The following is a 26,679-nucleotide window of genomic DNA, read 5'->3' on the forward strand; positions in this document are numbered from 1 at the left end:
TTTTATTTTTACAGCAGAAATTACTAATAAAATTACAAAAAATGTCAGTAAAACTAAATTTATATCTCTGTCTTAAATTATTATCAAATAATAACACTATAAAACATAGTTATAAGAAACAAGCGTTAATAGTGTAAAAAATATATTTAGTTCTTACTTAAAATAAGTAAAATAGAAGAGATATTAATGGTTTAATACTGTTTTAAGTGAAAAGTATTAATAAATTTAGTAAAAAACTATTCTTTAATATATTTGTGACCTTATATTCTTATTTTTAAGCATCTTAATTTTGTAATAGAAAAAGTTATAACATTTTTTGAGGTGAATAGTCTGAAAAACCAGAAATTACTGCAAATAAAAATTGATTTATATAATTTTACAAATTAAAAGTGTAGTTTTGTTAGTATTGAACTTTATCTTACAACTAAAATACTTTAAAGTGTCATTTAAACAATATAAAAACTTTTTATATTAATTATTAAAATGCCTGTATAACAACACTAAATACTATAATAGGGTGGAAATGGCTTATACTCCATTTTTTATTGTAAGTGTTGACTCTAAATTACAATACTTATATTTAACTTTAATAAAATAACCAAAAAGTTCAATATTTGCTATATTTGCTTAAACTCATTTTGATTTTTTTATACTAAATTTCAAAAAGAAAAGTAGTAAAAGGTTTTTTACAATTAAGAAGAGTTCAGCAAACTATGGTCCGTGACTCTTTTTTGTTGTTAGAAAAGTTTGTACAAAACAGCTAAGATAAAACACTTTTAAATCTTAAATTATATTAATGTTTTTATGAATTTTTGTTAAACAACTATGGTATATGATGACTACTTTGTTAAACCTTTTATCCTAAAAAATAAATAAACATCATGACCCTCACAAGTTTTATTTTATTTCAATACGACTCACGAAGGACTTTTTCAATTACATTCTGCCTGATACTAGTTACTAAAAAGCTACTAATCTCTAACCTAAACTTTTGTTGTACAAAGATTAGGATTTTTTAACTTACTTTAATTTGAACTTTTTTGTAAATAGTAGCTTTTATGACTTTGGATCAGGGCAACTTTTTTCTACGTTACAGACAAAGCTTGCGTACTATAAATTTTTAAGATACAAGTTTTACTTCTATATATTAAAGAAAATTTCATTAAAGCAATACACAAAGCACGAAATTTAGTGCAAATCTTAATAGGTTTTTAAGTTGGGTATACATATACTTAAATATGCTTTGTTTGTAATTGTTTTTTGACAGAACATTCTACTATAAACATATGTCCAGTGGTTTTCTGAAAGATCAATAAGCTGTTAGCTACTCTTTAGTTCTAAAAGCTTCTCTGCACGCCATCAAAGCATCTATTGGATTTGGAGAAGTTCTAAGTTGTGTAAGTAAGTACCCGTTAAAAGTAAAACTGTATTCTCTATATGTCACCCATTTTCCAGAATCTTCCGATTTTGTATGAACCCCACTATATCTGTTAAAATTATCAATGTGTTGCGATGTAAAACAATTTATTATAAGTTTGTTAATGAAAATAACCGACATCTTCATAATTTTAGTAAAAATGTGTTTTACAACTGAATTATTAGTTAAGCAAATGACTATTTTTTTTATATGAATTTGATAAAAATATTATAGTTTAGTTAGTTTTTACTTAAATTCTAACCTATTAGTTCCATTAGAATCTTTAAATATTTTAGTAATTTTTCCTTGATGGTATCTTACTCCCCCAGAGTTGTTGTTTACCGTTCCACCGTACGATCCTTGCGGAAATAAAACTATGCTTCCTATACCTATATCGCTTGCACTCGGAAAAACATCTAAAGCTATGTCCTAAAAAAAATTTCTCAAAAGAAAATTGTTAATTAGTATTAGTAGCAACAATGAAAAACGGTGCTCTTTTCAGTCATTGATAAATCAAAAAATCACTTTATATCTTTAATACTTAACACTTTTCTAAGTTACATTTGACGTGTTTTGCTAAAATCAACTCTATTAAACCTAATTTGAAAAATATATTATGTTTGGTATTACAGAGCTTATAAAAAATAAACTTAAATTGTTGTTTGCTTGTTTTCAAATAATTAAATTTGTATATATACTACTTGAACCAAATAGTTTTATAATTAGAGATTACTTGAAATTTATCTTATAAACTTTTAGTTTTTTTTTAGACAAGTTTTAAGCGTATTAAAATAGGTAGCTTTATTTAAATTAATGTTCTATGAATACAAAAGTGGTTTTTATTGTTTGATAATTTAAAAAGTTTTAAGATAAATACAATACAAACTAACCTGGTAGCTTTGAACTGTTCCACTTGGATCTCCGTCGTCCCAATTTACCTCGTACTGCATAGTTTCTTCATTAAAGTTTTTTATTGTTGCCATAAAATAAGCCCAATTTTGGTGTAAGCAAATAACATGGTCTCCAAAAACTGGAGCTCTAAAGTTTGGTAGTGTTGATTCTACTGTCTCTGATATTGATATTTTGTTCTTAAAATTTGTTCCAGCAGTTTGTAGTACGAGTTTTCTAGAAAAAAGTCAAACATCAAATATAGGTTATAATACTTACTTGGTTTATCTTATAAATTACTTCGTTAACAGAATAAAAACCTTTATATACATTAAATTACTTGTTCTAGTTTTTTTACAAATAATAAAATATAAAACTTTTTATAAATCGATGATTTGTTATTTTTTATCAATCAGTTTTTTTAAGTTATTTTATAGCTTGTCATAATTCTATTACGCAAAATATAATTTTGAAAACCTTTAAACAGTATGATTGAAATACTTATAATGTTATAAATACAAGTTTTTAAACTAAAATAAGAAAAACAACAAAGTTATCTAAAAAAAATTACCTATGTAAAAACCAATTCAATATAATTATTCTGTCTAAAAATTTATTTACATGTCTTGACACAAAAGTATTCGCATTATAATCTTTATCGACAACTAATGTTACATCTTATTACACTAATACTTAAAGAAAATACATGTTACTTATTACATACTAAAAATTATAGATCAATGGCTTGATTGATGTGCAATACTTAGGGACTAACTCGTTAAACATTTTTTCAAATAAAAATGTGAGTACTTAATATGATCCATTTAAAAATGATCGAGTTTGAAATTGTTGTAAGTTAAAAAAGATAATAAACCCCTTTTGTAATATCGTATATTTTGTTGTTCAAATATTTTTTCCTTTTAGTTTATGCATTAATATTTGTTTGATTTATAAGTAAAATAATAGTTTATTATGTATCAAACTCTTAGCAGTCTGTGTTTACTAGTCTAGTCATCCAATAGTTAGTTATGATTTAATTATAATGTACATTCTATTTTTTTTAATTTTTATGTAAATAATGCTTTTAGTTTTTTTTAAATATAACTTACCATAATATAAAAAAATCTTTTTTTAATTAAATTAACTTAAGAACTAACATTTGTGAATTACTGCAAAGAGAATGTCTCAGGTTTTATAAGTTTTACTGAAAATTGTGTTGTTTTATACTTTTACATGCTCAAACTTACTCTATTTCCGATAACTTTATTTCAAGTTCTTTACTAGTTCTTATTTTCTGCAGATCTACAAAGGAAATTTCACTAGTCACTAGCTTACCTACTGCAGTTTCTTTCCAATCAGAAGAATCTCCTTATAAAAAATAATTTGTTTTATTAATTAGAAAACTTTTAAAATAAATGTTTAGATTGGTTTTAATGTTGATATCAATCTAAAAAATAAAATTGAAAATAGGTGTAAACTTTTTATATCCTATATTAACTTTATTTATGAGTTCTTATGATTTTATTATATTTTATTCTCGCTCACCATTAATGTTTGAGCACTATAATTTCTTGTCCAGTTAGAGACTCTAGCAGTCTAGTTATATTTAAATCGAAATTTTATAACAATTACATATTTAAAATTTTAAACACCTTTAAAAAAAAAATCTATTTATCTACTAAAATAAGCCTTATTTAGAAAATAATTGCTAACAAAGAATAATAATATATATAAAAACTTTTTCAATGAATTTTATTATATTTTGAAACGTCTAAACAATTTTATCTAAACATAGTATTATGTTTAAAAAACTAATCTAAATTCTATATAGTATAAACTATTCAACGTTTATTGTCGTGGCTTATTTTCAATTATAAGTATTTAAAGACTTATTTAATAGATCTAGATACTCAAGAAAAATAAACAAACTATACTTAAATTGAGTCAACACTTATCAGAAGAATAAATCAAAAACGAAACAATTCTTCCGAAAAATTTTCGACATTTTTCTTAATTAACACAAAAAATTGATTTTTTTTTTACTAAAGCTTTTACTGCTTTTTTTTTGTATATTGTTTTACAACAATTGTTAAAAAACAACAGGTTTTTAAAATTTTATTTTTAAATTTTATCCTTGTTTTTCTTCTGCTTAAAATTTTTAAGCTTCTATTTTTTGTTCTATAAAAATATTGGATCTAAAATTAGCTTTCAAATATAAATCTATTCAATATTAGTATAACCAAAAATATTTTGTTACTTTTTTATAAATATTTATAGTAGTTATATCATTTTTATCAAATTTAATGCAATAAGCATTTATAAAACGGAGTGGTATGAGTACGTATATAACCATAATCCTCTTTTTTTAACCTACTATGATTGCAATGGTCGGTTTTTTAAGTGATTTAACAGCAAATTGTATTTCCATTCTACAGTTTGCACTGTTTACGTATTCACTACTAACACAACAAATAACTATTTTTGACTGTCCGATTCCCGAAGCTATTTGTCCAAACTGTTTTATTATAAGTTCTTTAAGCTTCCAAAATATAGTAACAACTTTATTGCTTGATACTAAAATGTAAATTAAAACTAACATTTTCTAAAATTTTTTTTTGAATTGAGAAAATCTAGGTTAATGTTTAAAGTATTTATCACATAACTTTTGTATGCTACATCAATTATTAAAAATATATTGATCATACATAGATTTTAAATACTTTAAACATATTTTCTTATTTTTTATTTTTTAAGTTTTTTTAAAAACTATATTCACATTAAACCATCTGTTTTTACAGATGTATAGTTCCAAACTATAGTATATACCAATGGTTACCAAACTAATAAAAGTATTTGACCTCCAAATCGAAAAATAATAGTTCTGAGCACAAAAATGTGCTTTTCAACATTGTGTAGTGTAAGTTTCAAAATTAGCCTTAAAAATTTTTAAGACCTTTTTTTTTGTTCTTCATCAAGTACTCTAGAAAATCTAGCGTAAGTTTTAAATTTTAGAATAATTTTGATGCACCCTAAAACAGATTTATTGTACTCCAAAAATTTCATACATCCCAAAACTTGCTTAAATTCAAACCCAAAAACAACATCCCAAAACATCTAAACTTGCTTAAATTAACAGAAAGAGAAAAACAATTGAATCAAAACGTGATGATAACATACAAACGACCGCAGACTATTGCAACTTTACTAACTAACTACAAGAAATTAGCTCATGAAGTTAATAATGAAGAAGGAATTTCATCCCCTTGTGGTAAATGTTTGCTTTGCAAAGATACAATGGTAAAGAAAACAAGCTTAGTAAAATTAAAAAACAGAAAAACGATAAAGTTGAAAAAAAACTTAAATTGCAAAAATTTTGGGATATATGCGGCGAAATGTAGTGAATGCGAAGAGTTCTATGTCGGCCAGACAATCACGTCCTTTTCGCAAAGATGGTGCTCTCACAGACACATCTGGAAGAGTACAATCACAGATGATGTTAGTGATAGAGCAGCACTTAAAATACATTACGCCAAAAAACAAAAACATCAAAAAAAGATTTAAAAGAAGCTTTTTCAATTATCTTTGTAGACACCACTAAAAATTATTCAGACTTAGATTTTTTAGAAAGTAAATGGATCAATAAACTCGAAGCAACAATAAATATAAACAAAACTATATTACCACTTTACAGATAATTGACTAGGTTACTATTATTTAACATGTTTTAATGTTTATAAAGTTTTTTGATTATACATTTCTAAATATCTTAAGAAGTTAAGGTATTACGCAATACTACTTTTATCGACTTATTTATTATGATTATTTACTCTATTTATTTTTGGTTTTTTAACTTCAACCAACAATATGCTCGATTACTATTTTTATTACTATTTTTATTTTGATTTTACATTTTAAAGTATTATAAAACATTAAATCATTAAATAAAACACATCAAAGTTTAACAATTTAATTTAATTTAGTCCTTTGTCTTTGATTTGATTTTATCTCATATTTTTTTATTTTATTTCATTTAGTTTTTGCGAGTTTAAACTAGAGATATTAATAAGATTTACTATTTGAAAAACTTTTAAAAGACAGGCTTTTAAAACAAAGTTTACCTTAAAACTTGATTCATAGTTACGTAATAATATCCTTTTTTTTTTTTTTTATATGCAAGAAAATTTTGAATTAATCAGTTCTAATTGCCTACTGAAGAAGAATTTGAAAGTACTTTAGGCAATATAACGAATACTAATAAATTTGTAGATTTTTTTGTTAAATAAAAAAAACTTTTTTATTTAACACGATACATCCCTAAATAAATTTTTAGCACTTTTTGGTAACCACTGGTATAAACTATAACCAAAATTTAATTATATATTCTTATTTAAATGTTAAACTTAAACTTTATTTAACGTCTTGTTCATTGTCCTGGACAAGACATTAAAAGGTATCCAAGTGGTGTGCGACTCGATAACCGAAAGTATCTTCGTGCACCAGATTCTTAGACCAAATATTTTAAGCGTCTTTTTTTATCATTCCAATAAAAAATAGAAGGATCATTAAATTTTTATTAACAGCATAACACATATTTAAAACTACAACTGTTCCAACGGAAAATGATCTAATAAATATCTTCTTTTTATAGATCACTTCCTTTAAAAAGTTTCAGTTTCAACATATTTTAAATAAAGTGTGAGAGTAAAGAAAAAACATATAACGTTTTAATAACGCTTTAAACCAGGGTTTTCCAAAGTCAGCCATAAGACCCCTTGGGGCCTTTACACCATTACAAAAATTTAGGGACCATAAAAAGCAAAAGGGACAAAGGAGAGCCATAATTTGAAACTTACGCTAGATATTCTAGAGTTGATGGTGAAGAGCAAAAAAAAATGTTTTAGGGGTATCTAATGGTAATTTTTCGAGAAATCTTGTCGGAGGGCTTTTCTTCGAAGTTTCTTCGAATGGGGCCTTATGAAAAAAAATTAGGAAAGCCTGCTTTAAACTAAAACTAAATATTTGTAATAGAAGATCATTTACATGAGCTTTGTTTTTTAATGGTTGAAACTCATAAAAACTATAACATCAAAACTTTACTATACTACGATAATAAAAATACCTTTGTAAAAGATTTTATTGTACTTTTTTTCAAAGGATTGAATTATTTTCATAAAACTAGCAATATTTCGGTACAACAATTATTTTCAATCATTTAGCTAAAAAGTTTTTAATTTTTTTAGAATTGTTTCAGTTATAAATTATTTTTAAATCTTTAAAGTTAAAAGTTTCAGCATTAGGATTACTGCCGTGCAATAGTAAGAGTTACGTTTTTGTAAAAATTCATACCCACTTTAAACTTTACTACAAAGTTTTTAACATAATTGTCTTTTTTTAACTTAACTCTTAACAATGATTAAGTTTTCGCATTGTTTAATTGTATCTAACTTCTTAATAACTAGTAGACCAAAATATTTATTTACCCTAATATTTTTTGGTATAGTTTCATTAATATTATTTGTTACCTAAGCTAAAAACATTTATAAAAATCGTTATGAGTAATTTGATTTTTCAATGTTATATTTAACATTTTTATATTTAGTTGAACTTTTTAATTTAAAAAAAGTAAGTAGAATACATACCAGTCCCATTTCATCCGCTCCCCTCAATTTATCAACGTCCATCCAACTGTGCATACCTGTCGATACTGATAACTTTTTTAATATTGTGCGTGGATCGTTCCATCTGTTTCCTTTAAGCACTTCAACTTGCTTTTTATCAAAAGCGTCAACAGAGTTAGACCAACAATAACTGAAGAACATTTCAGCTTTATTATCCTCTATCTTCTGACCTAATAAGTAATTTTATTTATAGCAACTTCTACTAAAAATGTTTACATTAAACAAACTGAAATTTATTTATCATTAAAACTTCACTATAAAACATAAACTATTTTTAGAATTACACTTTTTTTGATTATTTTTTTAATAGTCTTAATAAATATAACTGTACATATTTTGGTTGTTAAAATCTCAATTAATAAAACAAAATTATTTTACTTGTATTTTAAATAACAGATAATTGATTTTACAAAAAAAATCTTAAACACTACTTCGTGTGATACTTTTCAGTTGTTTTCTTTTTTAAGTGATAAGGTTTTGAATAAAAGCTAGGTTTAAAATTGGTGAAAAAACTCATGTTCTAAATCAAATTTTTTTTAAGTGAAACTATTACGTAAAAAATATTACTGAATATAAAACTTCTAAAACTGTTTTGCTTATAAAAATCCTATCAGTTTATTGATTATCATTGAAGTAAAATATAATTTTGTTGAATGTATTTCTATATTTTATAACTAAACAATATTTTATTTTACAATATTTACTCCATAAATGAAAACGACAAAACAATAAGAATAAACTATTTGGAGCAAAATGACTAGTCTTTACAAAATACTTGTATATGTTTTAATTTATGCTTTGTACAAATTCTTTACACTTTCATTTATGACAGCTTTTTAGTTATGAATAAAACTTTCTGACACTGCTTTTGCTTACTTTTTCAATTTTAAATCAATTAAACTTTGTATATAGACTTTTTTTTTTAGGATCAATCAAATTTTCTAATTAGCGGGCTATATTTGGAGTGTTTTGATCATAATCAAATATACTAGACATATATTTTCGCGTGTCGCTTTACTTTTTTTTTAACTCTATCAAAAAAGAAAATTTATTTTTCAATTGACAAAATTGTAATAATACAATTAAGAAATTAGCATTAAAGTTTAATTTAAGATTGATTTATATCATACTTGTAAATTGTAAAACCTTTTTGTATTTATTTAAATTTCCATAACTAACATTAGCCGCGAGTCGGATCTTACCTGCAGGCCATATGCTGTCCACTGCTTTTCTACAACTGATGAGTGAATGTAAAATCAAAAACTCAAAAACTTTTCATTTAACTTTGTTTAATTATTTGGTAAAAAAAAAGAATAATAAAAGCTATAAGCTCTATAACTAATTTAGCATTAATAGTTTTTTAATTATCTGGGATTACGCTTCCGGATATTACTTTTAAAAAGATCCAGAAGATCACTTATTACAATAAACTCCTAGATTTTTATGTAACGTAAAATATTTTATTTTTCTTCCTAATTATGCAAATTTTTAACTTAAGCACGCTTTAAGGTTTTATGCTTTTCTAACCAACAATAGTTTCGTTTGGATCAGTGTTTAATTGCATTCGAGCATCTCCTGTAGCAGTATGTTGCACATTAGTTATTTTTAATTTTGGCAACTGTGTTTGAAGTGTACAACATAATTCTGTCATTTTAGCTTCTTCTACTTGTTTATTTTTAAAATGAATGTATAAGTCACCAGCTATCAATAAACCTACTACTGTCATCTGCCATTGAAAAGAATTAGTTCCAACAACAATAGGAATTACCTTAAATGTTATACAAGTTACTAATTATAATTAAAGCAATTATAAAAACGGAAACTACTTGTTTTACTAGTTTTAACTAAACATAACTTTTAAATGTTTAAAATATTTATCTTGTTTAATAGTCTGCTTTTTAAACATTTGATTACAAACTCTGATTTTTTTTTCTGTTTTAAGCATAAAATATTTAAAGATGGAATAAAGTAGCTATCGGATCAAGGATAGTATTCAAAACTGTTCGATTTAACCTTAGACTTAAATGAGCTACTTTTGAGTTGATGGCATAGTAACTTATTTTTCTTATTTCTTATCCAAATGTAGTTTTTAAACATCTTAGAATTACATGTTGACATTTTAAAACTTTAATTGTAAACTTGAAAAGGTATAAATTTTCCTTTTGTTTTAATTTGTTAGCTGTTATAGTTCAGTATTTTTTTTACAAATTTTTGTAAAACTACGAGAAAAAAGAATTAAACAAAACTGACTTTATTTTTTACTGCAATTATATAGTGTCGGAGATTGAATATTTATTCTTTTAATTCGATAATTGAAAAATTATTATTGTAAGAAAATTAAACTTATTTTAATTGCATTTTATCTAAAAATTTTGCTTTTATACTCCTGCACCAACTATTCAAAAATAAATTTATAGCTTATTTTAAAATAATTTATAACTAAATGTGAACATCATTATTCAAGTTTTAGTACAATATCTAAATCAGTTTTTTATTATAAAAATAAATATATTATTTAACAAATATTTTCTGTAGTTTTTAGCAAGTTAATTTATATTTATAACAATTATAGTGACCAAAAACATTTTTTAAACGTGTAATATTTAACATGTACTTCTTTGCAGTAATAGTTAAGCTCTATTTATTTATACTTTCAAGCTCTTTAACTTACTTTCAAATATCAATGAGTTAAGTTTTTTTTCTTTTAATTTAAAGAACTTAGCAAATCTTAAAAGTTTTAAAAAAACTTAAGTTTTTAAAGGTTTAAGTAAAAGTTAAATGTAGTTAGTGATAAAAATATTATAAAAAAAGGATTTTTGTTTATTATAAAAATACGTTAATGTTTTTTTTTTTATTATAAAATTAAACTTTTGCAGTATTAATGTATAAAAGTAATATTTTGGTTATTTTCATAAAAGTTGAGATCTTTTTATCGATTCTTTTTTTTTAACTCTTAATCTTTAGTAGGTGGGATTTTTGGTTCTTTTTTTTTCAAGTTATATTATAGTATATGGCCCCTTTTAAAGTTTAAAAGAACTAAAATTGTCTGAATTTGAACTGTTATGTAACCAACAGGCAGACATAATCGTGAATAACCACTATTTTAGTCTATAGCAGGATTAAGTACCTAGGCACTAAAGGATTTGTTTATGGGTACAGTCGGAAAATTCGACATAACTAAAAATTTTACAAATAAACGTCTAAGACACAACTCTATGTCTAAAACAGTTTCAATGTAAGAACATAGTTTACGCTTGTTTGATCAATTAATTAATTGCGAAACTTCGGCTATCTTACCGCGACTACGTTTGTTAACCTGATGAGTCTTAAAAATTCATAGAATGTCTTGGAAACTGTTGAAATGGTAGTGCGATGCAGTCTAGTGCTTACAGTATTTATATAGTAGTTGTATTTTATTTATATGAGTGAAGCAAACTAAGTATTCAGCCCTTTTTTCTGTTAAGAATAGTTTAAACGTGTACTAACATAAAGTTTTAATAAAAAGTTAATCATTTTCTTCATTTTTGCTTAAAATATCTCTTAACAAAACTTAACAGGAATATTCATAGTCTTTTTAGCATACTGAAACTCCATTCGACATCTGTTGTTGTTTGCGTACTCATCACTCAAACATGCAATAAAAACTTTCGAACGCTTTAACGAAATTACAATTTTTAAATAGCTTTCATCCTCAACTATGCACACTTTGATTCCCTAAAAAACTTATAAGTCAGCCTAGTTAAAAATCTTATATAAAAACGATAATTACTTACGACAGAAATTTTTAAAGTTCAAATTAAAAATACTAAGTATTTAAAACTTAAAGAATTAAAACTGATTATTTTTATAAAAATTTAAAGTTCATTTTTTTAATTTTACACCTTTGCTATTAGATTTTCTGCTATGTCTCGAGGATCACATAAATTTTTTAAAACAGCTTCTTCGTATGAAGGTGGTAGATCCTCTTTAGCTACTTCTTCGTTCTTAATAGCATGCGGAGAATTTATTTTTGTATATGACATATAAACATCGTATTCAGGCTCAACTGCTTCGTTTCCATCGTCTAGTGTATTATGTAATGTAGTTTGTCAATAAAAAAGAAATAATTTCTATCGTTACATCGTTTTTCAGTTAATCTAAAAAATCTAAAATTTAAGAAAAATATTGAAGAAGCTAATCAGATTTATTTTTTAGTTAAAATAAAATATTTTAAGAGTACAAATACTTTGTTTGATATACTATTTATAACTTTCCAGCATAAACCTTTTATAGATAATACATCGAACACATTAGGAGGTAGCCGAAAATCTTGTATACGATAATTGGTGAAAACATAGCTGTAGTCCTATTGATATATAAAATGACTATTTTACTTTTATGAATATTTAATTTTATAATCGATAATTTAATTTAAATTATGATTAAGACTTATAAACTAACTTTAAAGTTTTTTATTTTTGTTAAAGCAGCAATATATTTAGTTTTTTTAGTAATTCTAAAAACTAATTTTTTTATGCAAAAAAACTTTTGTATTTCAGTTGTTTTTTTTTTTTTCTTATTTACTACAAATCTTAAATATACAAGTACAGTTTCTTTAACTTATACGCTGTACAAAAACTACAACGCTTAGTTGTGTTTTACTGATTTGTGTTTTTACTTTATAAGTAATCCACTTTCCTTCATTAGCTCCTTTGCTATGTCTTCCAGAGTACATTTTGGTTCCATTTGAATCCGTTGTTACTTTGTCAATAACACCTTGATGCCATCTTAGTCCTGCACTTCTATTGACTCCTGCTATTTGAGTTGATTTGTATCTGAAAGTTACAGTAAAAATTAAACTGATAAACGTTTAAAGAACACTAAAAATACTTGTATAGAAAAGCTTGTATAACCGTTTTTTTTTTCAATCTCTAGTTTTAAAGTATTTTAAATAATTTTTTAATTTCTTTTTATTGCAAAACAAACTTTCCCTGATGAAACAAAACTTCTGAATTTACACCTATTGAGTCTGCACCGGGAATTCTGTCTAGAGCTAAGTTGTAATAGTCAACTATTCTCCCTGTTGGATCTCCATCATCCCAGTCTATTGTATACTTTAAAGACTCTTTGTCAAAATCAACTACCTTTGCTGTAAATAAAATAATGTAAAAACATAAAGTTTCATATATTCATTAGGTGCTAAAAAAGATTATGTAAATAAAAATAGTTCACTATTTTTTTATAATTTAATCTTTAAAATATAGTAAATCTAACTTAAAGATAATTTTTAATTAAAACTAGAGCATAAAACAACTTAATAAAGAGGTAAATGTGCTTACAAACATAAATCTTTGATGTGCAAAGTCTTTTTCAGCTTGAAAATATCTTGTGCTAATCAAATTGAACGTTTGAACAACAAGTGTTTTGCAATGTGTTTTTAGTTTGATCTTTAGTAAACAGTAGTTTTTACTAAATTTTTTTTAGGTTTTACTTTAGTAGACCTTTCTAGTTTTTATTGTACAAATATTCAAAACTACTTTTTTTAAATAAGTCCGGTTGGTATAATATTTTTCGTGACGAATCTACCCCGCCAACTAGAAAAAATGTCCACTCCTAGTATTTAAACTGTTTACTTAGTTAACTTACCGTAATAAAACTATTTTTATATGCTTGTTTCATTTTAGAAACATGTACTTATGAGCATATAAAAGTTTGATTTTACTTTTTTAAAGCTTAAACTCTCGCTCTGTTAATAAAAATTGTTTTGAATCCTAAAAATATACTGTGTAAGTAAAGAATAATAAATATTTTTTGCTCTAAAAGAACCACTATTTATTTCGGCCATCATCAACAAAGTTGAGATATTTCGCGCAATCAATAATAATTAATGAACTTCACCACACGACCAATAACAACAGCATCCGAGACAACGTATAGACTATATAGACTAATATGTCTCGGTGCTGTAGTTGTTGGTCGTTTGGTTAAGTTCATTACTTGTTAATGATAGGTTGTGTCGGATGCTGTTGTTGTTGCTATTGTGTGGTGAAGTTCATTATTTATTACTTCGTAAACAAAATAGTTACAAGTTCTGTAAATATTTAAGTAAACACTTTAAGATTATAAAGTATCTATAAAAAACTTCTGTATCATCACATATTGCAGTTTCGTTTATAGTCTTATTTGTACTTAAACTAAATCAGGTAGTTTTATTTATAAAATATATAGAGTATTAAAAAATATTTTTAAACAGTTTGTAGTTTTGCATTACAGTTATGAATAATTATTTTGTCTTGGCTATTTATCTTCTTTTAATTTCTTAGAGACTGATAAGACTTTTAATTTTACCAGTAAAGTATTGCCATTGACTACTTGACCACATTGAGACTACACGATCACCAACCAAAGGTATATTTCTATTTTCATTATCTTTTAACTCATGTTCTTTCTAAATGAAAAAATAACTGTGGTACAAATTTTTTTATAACTGTAGTACAAGTAAAAATAACTCTAGTACAAGTCTAAAGTTTATTCATTTTTTATTGTTTACAATATTTGAAATTTACCTCTATATGACCAAAAAACAGCAATAAAGTTATAGATCTACGGGATCCGAGTATCCGGATTCGGATCCGGTCTGATAATGCCTTTTCGAATTCGGAATCCCAATTTAAAAAGTTTTGAAAATATATCCGGATCAGGGAACGGTTGGATCTTAATTTAAAATAATGTTCGTATTCGGATCAGGCCGGATCTGAAGTTTGTGGAATCGGTACATCACTACTTTTTATACCTAAGTTATTATTTTATAGTTTAGAAAACTCTAGAGTGTAAAAGTCTTTACCGCTCTTTAGCGTCTTAACAGTTGAAAAAAAAATCATTTTGGTTATTGTGTCTTACAGTTTAAACGTCAGAATAAACTATATTATCAAACTATTGTCAATAGTTTGATAATATAGTTTATTGAACGAAAAAAAGTTCTCAAAATATTTGGTCCTATGGGCCTGGTGCACGAAAAAAACCTTTCGGTTATCGCGTCGCTCACCACGGATACCTTTTAACGTCTGGTCCAGGACAATTAATGTATTTGATAGAATCTTACTTTGAAAAATAATCCGGATCCGAATTAGGCCGGATATAAGCTTTTTGGAGATATCCGGATCCGGCTGGATCTTACTTTGAAAAACCTATCTGGATCCGACCGGATTTTAAATTGAAAAAAATATCAGGATCCGGCTGAATTCGGTAGACCACTTTTTAAGTACTTAACAAACCTTTCTTGAAACATTAAAAAAAGTTATCTATAAAATGTAAATTCGCTAGTATTTAGAAGACATTTTTAGCTAAAGTTTTTATAACGTCTGCAAAAATTCAGTATAAAAGTCATGTACAGTTAAAAAAGAGTAACAAATTCTTGTTCATCAAAGCGAAACGTAGATCATAAACTAATAAGTTTTTGGTTTCAACGTTTACAGGATTTTTATACATAATCGTAAACGTTAAAAACTAACAAAAATTAAAAGATATTTCACTCTATTTTCATTAGTGGATACATAGCAACAAATTAAAGATAAATTTAACTTATATAATAACAGTAGTAATCATCATAAACAAAAAATGATTAAATACAAAGTCAATTACAAAAAACTAATCAAAATACTTATTATTAAAGCTGATCAAATACAAACATATAAACACTAAAAAGAGTATCAAGTAAATAAAACAACACTTTAGTTAAATTCTTTTTGCCTACAAAAAGTAGGTTTTCTATTTAAAATACATATAGATTCCATTTTAACTAAGTCAAACACGTTATAACAACTTTTAATTATTTTTAATCTCTCCAAATTGAAATTTTCAGCACAACTCTGATTGTTCACAAATTTTTCAGTAATAGCAGATCGTTTTTATTGCATTCATAATTTTGTTAGAATTCTTTTTTTTTTCTTTAACTATAATCTATATAAACTTATCAAAGCAAAGCAGGTATGTGTTCTGTGACTTTTTATTCAGCTATCTAGAAGTAAGACCGATATAACTATTGTCGCAATAGCATTTGTATTGGTATATAACCATGCTTATATTATATGTGAGTATCTTTTCTTTGCCTTCAGGAGCCAACATAGGACTTGAGATAAAAACTATTCTGCGTTTTGCTGCTGAAAAAGTAGAAATTATTATTGCTTAATATTCTTCTTTGAATAAGCAGATCTGTTGTTTATGCATGGAATTTTCAAAGTGATTACACACTTTTCTGTTCCAACTTCCTTATCTCTTTTTTAACAGTTTAGGTGAGATTTAATAGTTCTACTTACTAATTCAGGAGTATATCTATTCCTATACAACAAGGTCTTAATTAATTTCTTCTTCAAAGAATTCAAGTACACAAATTAAATGTGCACGATGACACAGTGTCCTGATTAGATTGACCTTTCGTTTCAGACCACAATGTGGCTGAAAAGTCAGATAATTACCTGTAATAGTTTCTTTTCTGAAAAAAGTAGTCACAAATTCAGTATTTTGTTTTTTGACCAGTACATCAAGGTAGGATAACTCATTGTTCTGATCTTTTTCAATGGTAAACTTAATTAAATTATGCTGTTCATTTGGTAACTTGTAGAAATTATCCAATTCCTGTTTATTTTTGGCTTTAACGAAACAATCATCCACATACCTAAAGTAATGGATTCTATCTTGAACCTGAGAGATGATTTTTGACTCTAAGAAGCCAATAAAAGTATTGGCTAAGGTAGGTCCTAAAGGAGATCACATAGCGACACCATAATGTTGTGTGAACATGACATTATTGAAAAAGCACCTTACATCACTAGTGGCTATCTTTAGCAATTTAACAAAAATTTCTTTACTAAAAGAAGGATTCTCAAGTTCATACAACTTTTGTGTGCAAATATCAATTATCTCTTTTACGGGACGTTTGTGAACAACCTTTTGACGTCAAACGAGGCCATAAATACGTTATCAGCAAATTTTTCCAACAAAGGTAAATGAATTCTTAATAATCAGAATAGTATTCTAAAACAGGTTCAAGTAGAAAATTTAGAAATGTTGCTAATTTGTGCTGCGGAGAGTTGATCATGAACAAAATTGGTCTCAGTGGGATTGTTTTCTTATAAATTTTTGGAAGACTTTAAATCCTATTTCTGATTAATCCAACCCGTTTAGTAAACTCAAAAATCTCTTGGCTCATTTCCTTTGTTAAAACCAAATGTTTTAAGAACTTGACTATATTATTTTTTAGTTTATCAGTGTTGTGAAATTCGTCAACTAAACCTAAACATTTGAATAAGATTCATAAGAAAACAATCTCACTAAGACCAATTTTATCCATGATCAACTCTTCACAGCATAAGTTAGCAAAATTTCTAAACTGTTCATTTATTTCAACTAAATAGCAGACACTTTTTAGCAAAAAAGAATTTTTTGCAAAGAGCTTAGAAGAAAGTCTAAAGTTGAGTAGAGTTTGAGAAGTTTTTATATACAGCAATTAAATACTATTTAAATAGTACTAATTTTTTTAATATTATTTAGGTGACTTTTAACCACAAATACTAATTAATTTTACCTTTAAGAAAAAATTGATGGTTTTGTTACAAAGATCCAGTACATAATAACTGTTTGTACTCTGCAGCACGTTTAATTATTGTCACTAAAGTTAATGTTTGTAAAAAAGCTACTTTTTTATTAAGCTCAAACCTTTAAGCCTTGCATGAAACAAAATTTTTGACGTGAATCATGGCATCGCGTGAGGTGAAGCATAAGCGAATATGCTCCACCTAAATAAATTAAAAGAAACATTGAAGTATTAAAACTCTTGAATTTATTATTTATATAAACTTTTGTTTACAAACGATTTGTCTGAACTGTAGTATTATTAACTTAATAAATTAGTTTTATGAAATAATAAACTAAGGGGTTTTTTGTAAATACTTGCAAGTTTTCCACAACCCCTATAAAATACTACGTGTCGCCACTAACGTGAACTACTACCTAAAGTTATGACTTGATACTATGCATAATTTATATATAGTTTTTTTTTTTGAAGTTTGCTACTTATAAAAATTGCTATTTCTTTCGTTAAGCAGGGCCATCCAAACTTTGATTACACGAAAAAAAAAGATTTAAAGTTAAGAAAAACTGGCATTGTAGCAAAATAAAAACTTAAAAATAAAAAAGTCCATAAATCGTTAAATTTTTCAAACTTAATCTGCAAGCTTCACATACATTAGAAAAATGTTTACCCTTTTTTAACGTGACAAAACAAGAATAAAGTATGTTTAAAAAATTATCTAACTTAAACATAAGGTTTACTTGGTTTGTTTTTTAAATACTAACAACCCAGTTTATCATATAGTTTCAAAATGATTTTAAATTGAAATATAGTAGTTTTTTTTTGCTCAGCATCCCATACGACGTCACCTACCTGCTTAAAAAACATCCTCTACATGATATTATCTTAGTGTACAGCAGTGGCGTCGCGTGGTATTTTTCTTAGGTGGTGCAGAAAAAAAAATCCGAGTTACCAGTCCTTTAATTGCCCCTACTCCAGTTGTCCCTGCCGAGTTGCCTCTGCTTGAGTTGCTTTTACTCAGTTTGCCCCTGCTCGAGTTGCCTCTGCCTTACTCGAGTTGTCTCCGCTCGAAATGCTTCTGCTCGAGTTGTCCCTGCTCGAGTTGCTTCTTCTCAAGTTGTCTCTACTTAGCTTTATTTTCATGATTTGTTTGCAATCGCTTGTGGAATGATACTTAAGCCTGTACTGTTTTAAGCAATTTTCAGTTAAGCTTACTTACTGCAAGATATTGATTTAGCGGTAATTCTTGAAGATTTTTTTTTTTAGTTCATTTGCGGCAGTCAGCTAAGAGTTTGCGGCAGTGTAGTGAGCAAAATGGTCGTTCTTTAAATTGGAGTTTTATAAGAGATTTTGTTCTAGAAAATAACTAAAACGTTATAGATACTTTATTTTTTCTTACAAAATTTGAAAGTGGTGCAATGCGGCAGTGCAACACCCCACGCGACGCCCCTGGTGTATAGGTAAAAAGACATAGTTTACTTTTTTGTTAAATAAATTTTCAGAAAAACCTGAAGCATAGAAATGATACATAAACACTACATAACTTTTAACTGAATTAAATAACTACTTCATGTTATTAAAAAACCATTAAGCAAGTATTCCGACTATTTTTCTATTCAACCAAAAATTTACTGTGACATAGATTTGTACATATATTTTTTTATCTTTATATTTGTATATGTTTTTTTAGCGAGACTATAAATTTATATCTCAGACTATTAAATCTATAACTAGACCTGGTTATTTAAATAAGAATTTTTGGCATATAGTACATTTTTTAATATAACTGTCCACAGTGCTGTTTTTGTCAGTAAACTTATGATTTTAAGAATTTCCTAAAAACTGTCTGTATACTACTCCTGTGTATGATTTTTCGTTATCCTTTGGACAAGTAAGTTTATAAATAATAATCGTATATTTTGTTTATTGAACGCTCGAAATATTTGGTCCAAGTCCTGATGTACGAAAAAATCTTTCGGTTATCAAGTCATACACCAGGATGGGAGCCGATCATTTCTAACCCGCTATCATTTCTAACCAGGTCATTTTAAACCCGATTATTTCTAACCCGATCGTTTTTAACCCAACCGGTAAAATTTGTTTATTTTTATTTTTAAATTTGGATTTAATTAGAAAACAAACTAGTCTTACAAAGTTATTAAAATAATAAAGTAATTTTTAATTTTTAGTTTAAAATGCAATTATTTTATTGTGTTACGTAAAATATAATTTTAGCATGAATTAGTATTAACTGAACAAACTTTTAATTAGTTATAACTAATTCATATTTTTTAATTTTTCAATCTACTTTAATAGACAATTTACTAAATTGTTTGACAACATTTTCAATTCTTCTTTGTAGGATTTTTAAAGTAAGCAGTTATAACTATATCTAAGTTGGATCTTCTTGTTACTTACGTAGCTAGAATAATCTTAACAAAAGTAAATTTTAAAAAGAAAACCTTTACAAATGTAATATTGAGATACAATAATCATACAGTCTATAAACTACATTGTAAGTCTGGCGTAAACGTTGTATTATTGTTGACTAATATTTTACTGTTTAATAGTCGTTTAGTTTTCAGTAACATCTTAAAAGTTTATACAAATTGTTTTAGAACTTCCATACCCCTATTAAGATAATGGAAAATAAATAAATGTTAGAAGAAAATAAATAAATTTATTATATAAAGTGAAAAAAAAAGCTTTTAGATATAACCTAGCAAATAAAACAGTTATGTCATTTAACAAACCGAAAAAGTATGTTACATCGATTGACTGTCTTGAATTTAATTAATAATTAATAAAATTCCTACGTAGTCCTAAAGCAAAAAAAAAGTCATTAAAACTTAAACAGACTTGTTTATTTTTATAAAAAGTCCGAGGATAATTAAATCTCTTTTAGTTAATCTTCTTTAAAACTTTTACATAAGTTTATATGTTATCCAAAAAGTTTTTATTACAACTTAAATTAGTGCTCGTAATTATACTTAATTTAGCTAAAAGTAATTCATTATTTTTTCAAATTTCGTTTTTTCGTTAATATTTTGTTTGTGCTTTCGTTGTTTCAGATTTTCTAATAAAGTAAATGTAAAAAACAATATATTGTAAGTACTAATCAAAGTCGTTGTTTAAACATTTCGAATATTAGATAAACTTTTTAAAGAAGACTAACTAGACGAGATTTGATTAGCTTCGGACTTGTTATATAAATAAACAAGTTTGTTAAGTTTCAGTGACGTTTTGCTCTAGGTTTAAGATGGAATCTATCAGTTAAGTAAAAGCTAGACGGTCAGATGAAGTCATATTAGTTTTCCGTTTCAAAAAAAAAAACTTCCTTATATTGTTCTAAAAATTGCACAGACCTGTTTAGATGTTGGAATTTAACGAAACAGCAGACCAAACTAAACTGTTTTATTTAATTGAAAATATTCATTTTTAGATATAACCGAACTAAATATAACTCGTAAAACAGTTATTTCATGTAACAAACCGCAAAAGTTTTACTCATGGTTGGTGTCTTTTTTTAGCAATAAGTCTACTCAAGTAATTTTTACGCATAAGCTTTCGAATATATCTTTTATTTTTAGTTTGTTAAAAAATTTTCGCAAAACAAAATTTATAACAGTCTGTTAAGACGGTTCAAAGAATTTATTCACGATAGAAACCAAAAAGTAGTAATGGGTAACAAACTAATAGAATTCTTATTTATTGTAGTGGAGTGCCTCAATGAATGGTTATTGGCCTACTCTTATATATAATTTATTCAACTTAAATGATAATAAATTAAATTAATGTTAGTAGCAAAATTTATCTCTTTGCAGACAACACAAAAATTTTAGCTATACTAATTCAATCTAAAAAGTCTTAAGATATAATTTACCATTAGCTAAAAGAAACAAAGTTGAATTTAAGTCCTAGTAAATGACAAGTTCTAAATATTCAATATAAATGTCTGCCTCTACTTTTGACTTTGTATTAAACAATATAAGCTCTTTTTTAAAGATCTTAGAATTTTAATGATGAAAATTTAAAATGAAACCACCATACTAATTACGTTTACCAAATTGTCTGAATGTTTGAATACAACAAGTCAATCTGGTACTCTGCTTAAATAATATATATTAACCATCTAGAACCTCTTCAAAAAAATACAAAATTTTTTTCTAACCGCTGCAATATTTCTTGTATTTCTTACATTGAAGACTAATAAAACTTAAAAATTTATTGTTTAGAATACAAAATACTTAGATTTTTCTTAATGATTTTTAAAACTAATGATCTACCGTGAATCTATAATCCATTTTGATCCTTATCAAAACAAATAATTACTAAGAAATAAAAACAAAAAATGAATGAAGTCATAATTACAATGATGTTTGACAAATAATTATTTTTTTATCGTTCAGTTTAATTGTGGAGTTAGCTTCTGAACAAAACTAATCTTTGCGAAAAAGTTGATCAACTTTGATTTAAGTTAACTTGATTAAAATAAATTTTGCATTAGTAGAACATATCAGTAATTTAACCAGTTTTTTACTTATAAACCATTGATCTAATATTTAGGATTTTGTTCATTCTATATTTAGCAGCGCCTTTCTTTTGTAAATAACAAATCATTCTAAATGTTTTCGATAGATATTTATTTGACCTGTATTGTTAATGCGCTTTGGACTTTAGGTTTTAAATTTTGTTAGTCAGTGCATTTAAACATTGATTTTTTTTTTTACATTTGTCTGTACCTTAATTCTGGTAATGTTCATTTTAATTGTATCGATTATGCTTTGGCAAAGCAATAAAAACAAATGAAAAAAAAAGCAATGAAATACCAAACGGTTGCACAAATGTGCAGAACCTAACTCTAAAAGTAAGGATGTGTGTAGTAGGTTGATGTTTGAACATAAAAAAATTCATTGCTGAAATTTTGTTGTTGGTTTTAATTCTGGCATTCTGGTATGTTCTAAATAAATTTAACAAAAGTGGCCCAGAACCCTATTTTGATGTAGAAGTGTGTGATTCAGACTATTTTGCTGATTTCTGCATTAAAATCATTGAAAAAATTTACTAGTAAAACAGTTTGAAACAGTAAAAAGTAAATAAATATCGAGTTAGAAATTATCGAGTAGAAGTGATCGGGTTGGAAATGATCGGGTTAGAAAAGATCAGGTTAGATATGATCGAGTTATATTGGGTTAGAAATGATTGGGTTAGAGGTGATCGAGTTGGAAATAATCGGGTTAGAAATGATCAGGTTAAAGGTGATCGAGTTAGAAATGATCGGGTTAGATATGATCGGGTTAGAAGTTATCAGGTTAGAAGTGATCGGGTTAGATATGATCGGCTTAGAAATAATCGGGTAAGAAGTTATCAGAATAGAAGTGATCAGCTTAGATATGATCGGGTTATAAATTATCGGGTTAGGAATGATTGGGTTAGAAATTATCGAGTTAGAAATGATCCTAGGTTAGAAATGATAGTAAACCCACCAGGACACAGTTTAATGTCATATCCAGGACATTAAATTGAATTAAACATTAAATTAAACATTCAATTAAACATTGACATTAAACATAATAATAAAAATTAAAAAGTTATAAACAAAAACACACTAACATCGATCATTTACAAACGAAAAATAGAGACTGAGAATTTTTCATTTTTATTAACAATTATTATAAATACAGAACGTAGAAACTAAACATCTGCATCAAGCCAGTTTTTACAAGTACATACTTTACTAGAAACTTCAGCTTAAAAGAAACATGTTCTAAAAGGCATTACGAAAATTTCATTTACAAACTAATATGTCAAAAGAATAAAATCACATCCAACTTAGGACAAACAAAGAAACAGTTTGTTAAACGCGTTCTAAAAATGCAAGTTTACTAACAAAGACAACTTTATGCGTGATCATAAGGGTGCATCTGTTTCCCCGACCTTGGAGTTATACTTAGTTTAACTCCAATATGCGTGGCAAATCTTATAAAAAAACAGCACAAAAAAAATATACTTTCTGACTTTTACCTCGGGTGAGCTTTTTAAAATTTTATGAAAATAACCCATATGTAAATTGTAAGCAATCATCACAAAAACACAATCTACATGTATTAAAACGATTTGAAGAAAGTTCTATGGAGGCTTTTTTAGATTTTTCTGTCATGTTTCGTTATTTTTAAGTTGTTTTTGAACCCCTAAAACTTTCTTCAAATCGTCTACATGTAAAAAAAATTTGCCAAAAACTTGATGATCGAATTTTTAAAATCCCATATAACTTATATAAGGGTTGTTTTCAGAAAAATATAAATAGCTCACCCGAGATAAAAGCTAGGAAGCTATATTTTTGTGTTGTTTTTAATTTCATTTGCGACACACAAAAAGTTAAACTAAGCTTTACTACAAAAATTTAATTTTTGAGTGGAAACAGATGCTCCCTAATGATTATATATAAAAATTTAAGTAGAGCAAAAATATTTCCAACTTACATTAAATCTATTTTAAATGATAACCACTATAGAAGCTACTATTATTTTGAAGTTTTTTAATAATTTCTGTGAAAACATAATCATATCTAAAACATTTGAACTTAATTGAGACGGTCTTTAAAACTTTACATATTCTAAACGCTTTTATTATCTTTACACTCAAATTGTAGTTTGTTTTTTAGCTTTGTTGTCTCAGATAACTAGCTAGTAGATCTCTTGAAGAGCAGCTAAACTACAAACTTTATTAACAAAATAGTTTACTTATTCTAAACAAAACAGAGTAGGTAAAATTTAAATGTAGACATTATTAACTAAAAAAAATTATATTGATAATATCAAATAAATGACGATAGCTTTGGAAATAAATATTTTGGTTCATATTTCATTTAATAGTTTATTTGTGAGCTATAAAGCCTTTCTGATTATTAATTACAGAATTAAGTAAGAATTCTTAAGTAATTTCTTTTTGACATTTTAGCTTTACTTACACTGTTATAAAAAAATAGCAGCATAAATATTTTCATACGGATACTTTCGTAAACAGCTTTTAGGACTAAAAATTTAATCTCTCAAATTTATAAAAAAGTATTGCTCTTAAAAAGTAGAAGTTTTTAGATATTTTTAGACTATTTGTCTCTTAAGTATACGTTAATAAATTTATAAGTTTGAAATAAATAAAAAAAATAACTTAATTAAAAGTTAAAATACAATATTAATAGCCTTTTTGTATTTTTTGACTACTTAAATAAAAATGAAAAGAAAATATCTAAGAAATTGCTACTATAAGTTAAGAAATACCTGTATTAGTTTAAAATTATATAAATTACAAAAATAGCATTATTGTAAATATATCCTTTGGTTTATAACTATATGTAGCTAAAACTACCTGCAGATCAACAAAGTTAAAACCCGACCAGTTGTGGATCAACTTTTGAAAATTGTATTTGATCGCATATGGATATATTTTTTAAACTTGGTTCGGACCAGTTCAAGATTTTGATTCTTTTTTTTTTAGATTCGGATGGATCCGGATCTCATTTTTAAGTCAAGATCCGGCCTAGTCCAAATCCTCCACCTACCTTCAATTTTCCCCTAACATCTAATGTATATCTAAAAATTTTGCCGGAATATCTAGTGTAAGTGTAAAACAACTCGCCTAAGACCTAAAATCTTTTTTATTACTCTTTATTACAAACTCCAGAGTATCTAGTGCAATTTTTTTGTTTATTTGCTAAAGTTTGTCATTTACCGTATCCACAAAAGTTGGATGCAGTTCGTTTCTGATTTATTTTTTAGAATTGGATTTGGCAGGATCCGGTAGATCATTTTAAAACCGTTAGTAAAAAGTTATAGAATAATTTTTACGAAGTCTAAACAAAGTATAAGTTTTCCTCAAATGAAACTTTAAAATTTATAATTTATATAGTTAAAACTTAAATACTCTAATAAGCTTTTTTTAATTTACTTATTAAAAACCTTTACTTGGCTGTTTGCTGAAAAGTTTTCCATAAATTCAGTAACATCTCCTTTTAATTCTAGTTGCTTTTCTAAATTTTGTACTTGAGATTTTAAATTCTTGTTTTCTTCTACTAATAAATCAACTTTTTTATTAAGATTTTTAATCTTATTTTCTTTTTCTTTCACTGATAAAAAATAACTTTTAAATAATTTTTTACATAAACTCGTAGTTTAGTAGATATGTTATGAGATTATAATAGAAAATCAAAAAAGAAAAAAAAAAATTTTTTATGTTTTTTTGTTTTTCTTTGAAACTCACAATAAAATTAAAAAGTTTTTTTTTTTAAGTTTTAGTAGAGCATGAAGTAATTTGGTTTGCTACTGTCAACTATGAGAAATCTGCTTGAATCATAATATGTTTTAACTATTTTATTTATCATCTGAAATCTGACTTAAAAACTAAAACTAGTTAAGTTTAGTTGAAAATAAGCTCTCTGTAAAAAAAGCCTATCAAAAATAAAATGGTGATGTAATTTGCTGTGTTTATGTTAACACAAACCTATTAACTTTCTTGTTTAACGTTCTTTATCAAAATTTATTTAGACCCTGAACTTATTACTTTTGTGTTATAACTTTTAAGAAGTTGCGGTAAAATTCAAAGTTTTTTTTTTCACATTGACCCATATCTAGTCTTATTATGTCTAGCAATAGTTTTTATTTACTTCCTGACTTGTATTTGAATACAATTAGCTTTTATTGAATAAAATAAGATATAAAATTCTCTTCAGTAAAATAAAACCTTTTTTTTTATATCTTATTCATTAATTTAAATTTACTTAAATATCACCGGATAATTTTTCTTGTAAATTTATAAAATCATCTATTCTTTTTAGTTTTCAATTTTTTGTATACTAAAAGATCTAGTTTGATTTTTGGTGATTAGTAACCTTTTTAATAGTATCTGTTTTGCTTTTCAATACTTGTTTCTTCCATAAATGTTAAGATAATTACGAGAAGTCTAAATTTACCTTAGAGTTATATTTATGTTTTAAAAACTAAGTTTATTTAAAACTTACCAACGAGATTAAGCTCTGAATCTTCCGTAGTCAAAGGCTCACTTGTCTTTATTTTAGTAACTTTAGTCCCCATTTTTTATCTTATAAAGTTTTAAAAAATAAATAAATTTTG

General features: G+C 25.9%; 1 protein-coding gene across 1 annotated transcript; it reads right to left on the reverse strand.

Annotated features, from left to right (window-relative positions):
• Positions 1-1,324: 1,324 nt before the first annotated feature.
• Positions 1,325-26,679, reverse strand: LOC145828565 (uncharacterized). The gene is made up of 15 exons (XM_082936320.1): positions 26,568-26,679; positions 25,510-25,676; positions 14,311-14,410; positions 12,949-13,111; positions 12,641-12,797; positions 12,247-12,328; positions 11,865-12,046; positions 11,539-11,697; positions 9,511-9,751; positions 7,945-8,153; positions 4,676-4,820; positions 3,553-3,673; positions 2,308-2,542; positions 1,680-1,846; positions 1,325-1,487 (listed from the first exon to the last, which is right to left on the reverse strand). Exons 1-15 carry the CDS (start codon positions 26,638-26,640, stop codon positions 1,325-1,327), a joined length of 2,364 nt encoding a protein of 787 aa, XP_082792446.1. The 5' UTR covers positions 26,641-26,679.

Source organism: Thalia democratica, chromosome 2 (genome assembly GCF_965202585.1).
Source record: "Thalia democratica chromosome 2, ktThaDemo2.hap1.1, whole genome shotgun sequence".
Classification (NCBI taxonomy): domain Eukaryota; kingdom Metazoa; phylum Chordata; class Thaliacea; order Salpida; family Salpidae; genus Thalia; species Thalia democratica.

Bases quoted from the DNA above. Each gene is read 5' to 3' on its own strand.
- LOC145828565 (XM_082936320.1), bottom strand. From the start codon at position 26,640: ATGGGGACTAAAGTTACTAAAATAAAGACAAGTGAGCCTTTGACTACG. The intron at 25,677-26,567 runs GTAAGTTTTAAA...ATTTTTTATCAG, and splicing joins TTCAGAGCTTAATCTCGTTG to TGAAAGAAAAAGAAAATAAG. The intron at 9,752-11,538 runs GTTAAGTTTTGT...ATAACATTTAAG, and splicing joins AAAAGACTATGAATATTCCT to GTAATTCCTATTGTTGTTGG.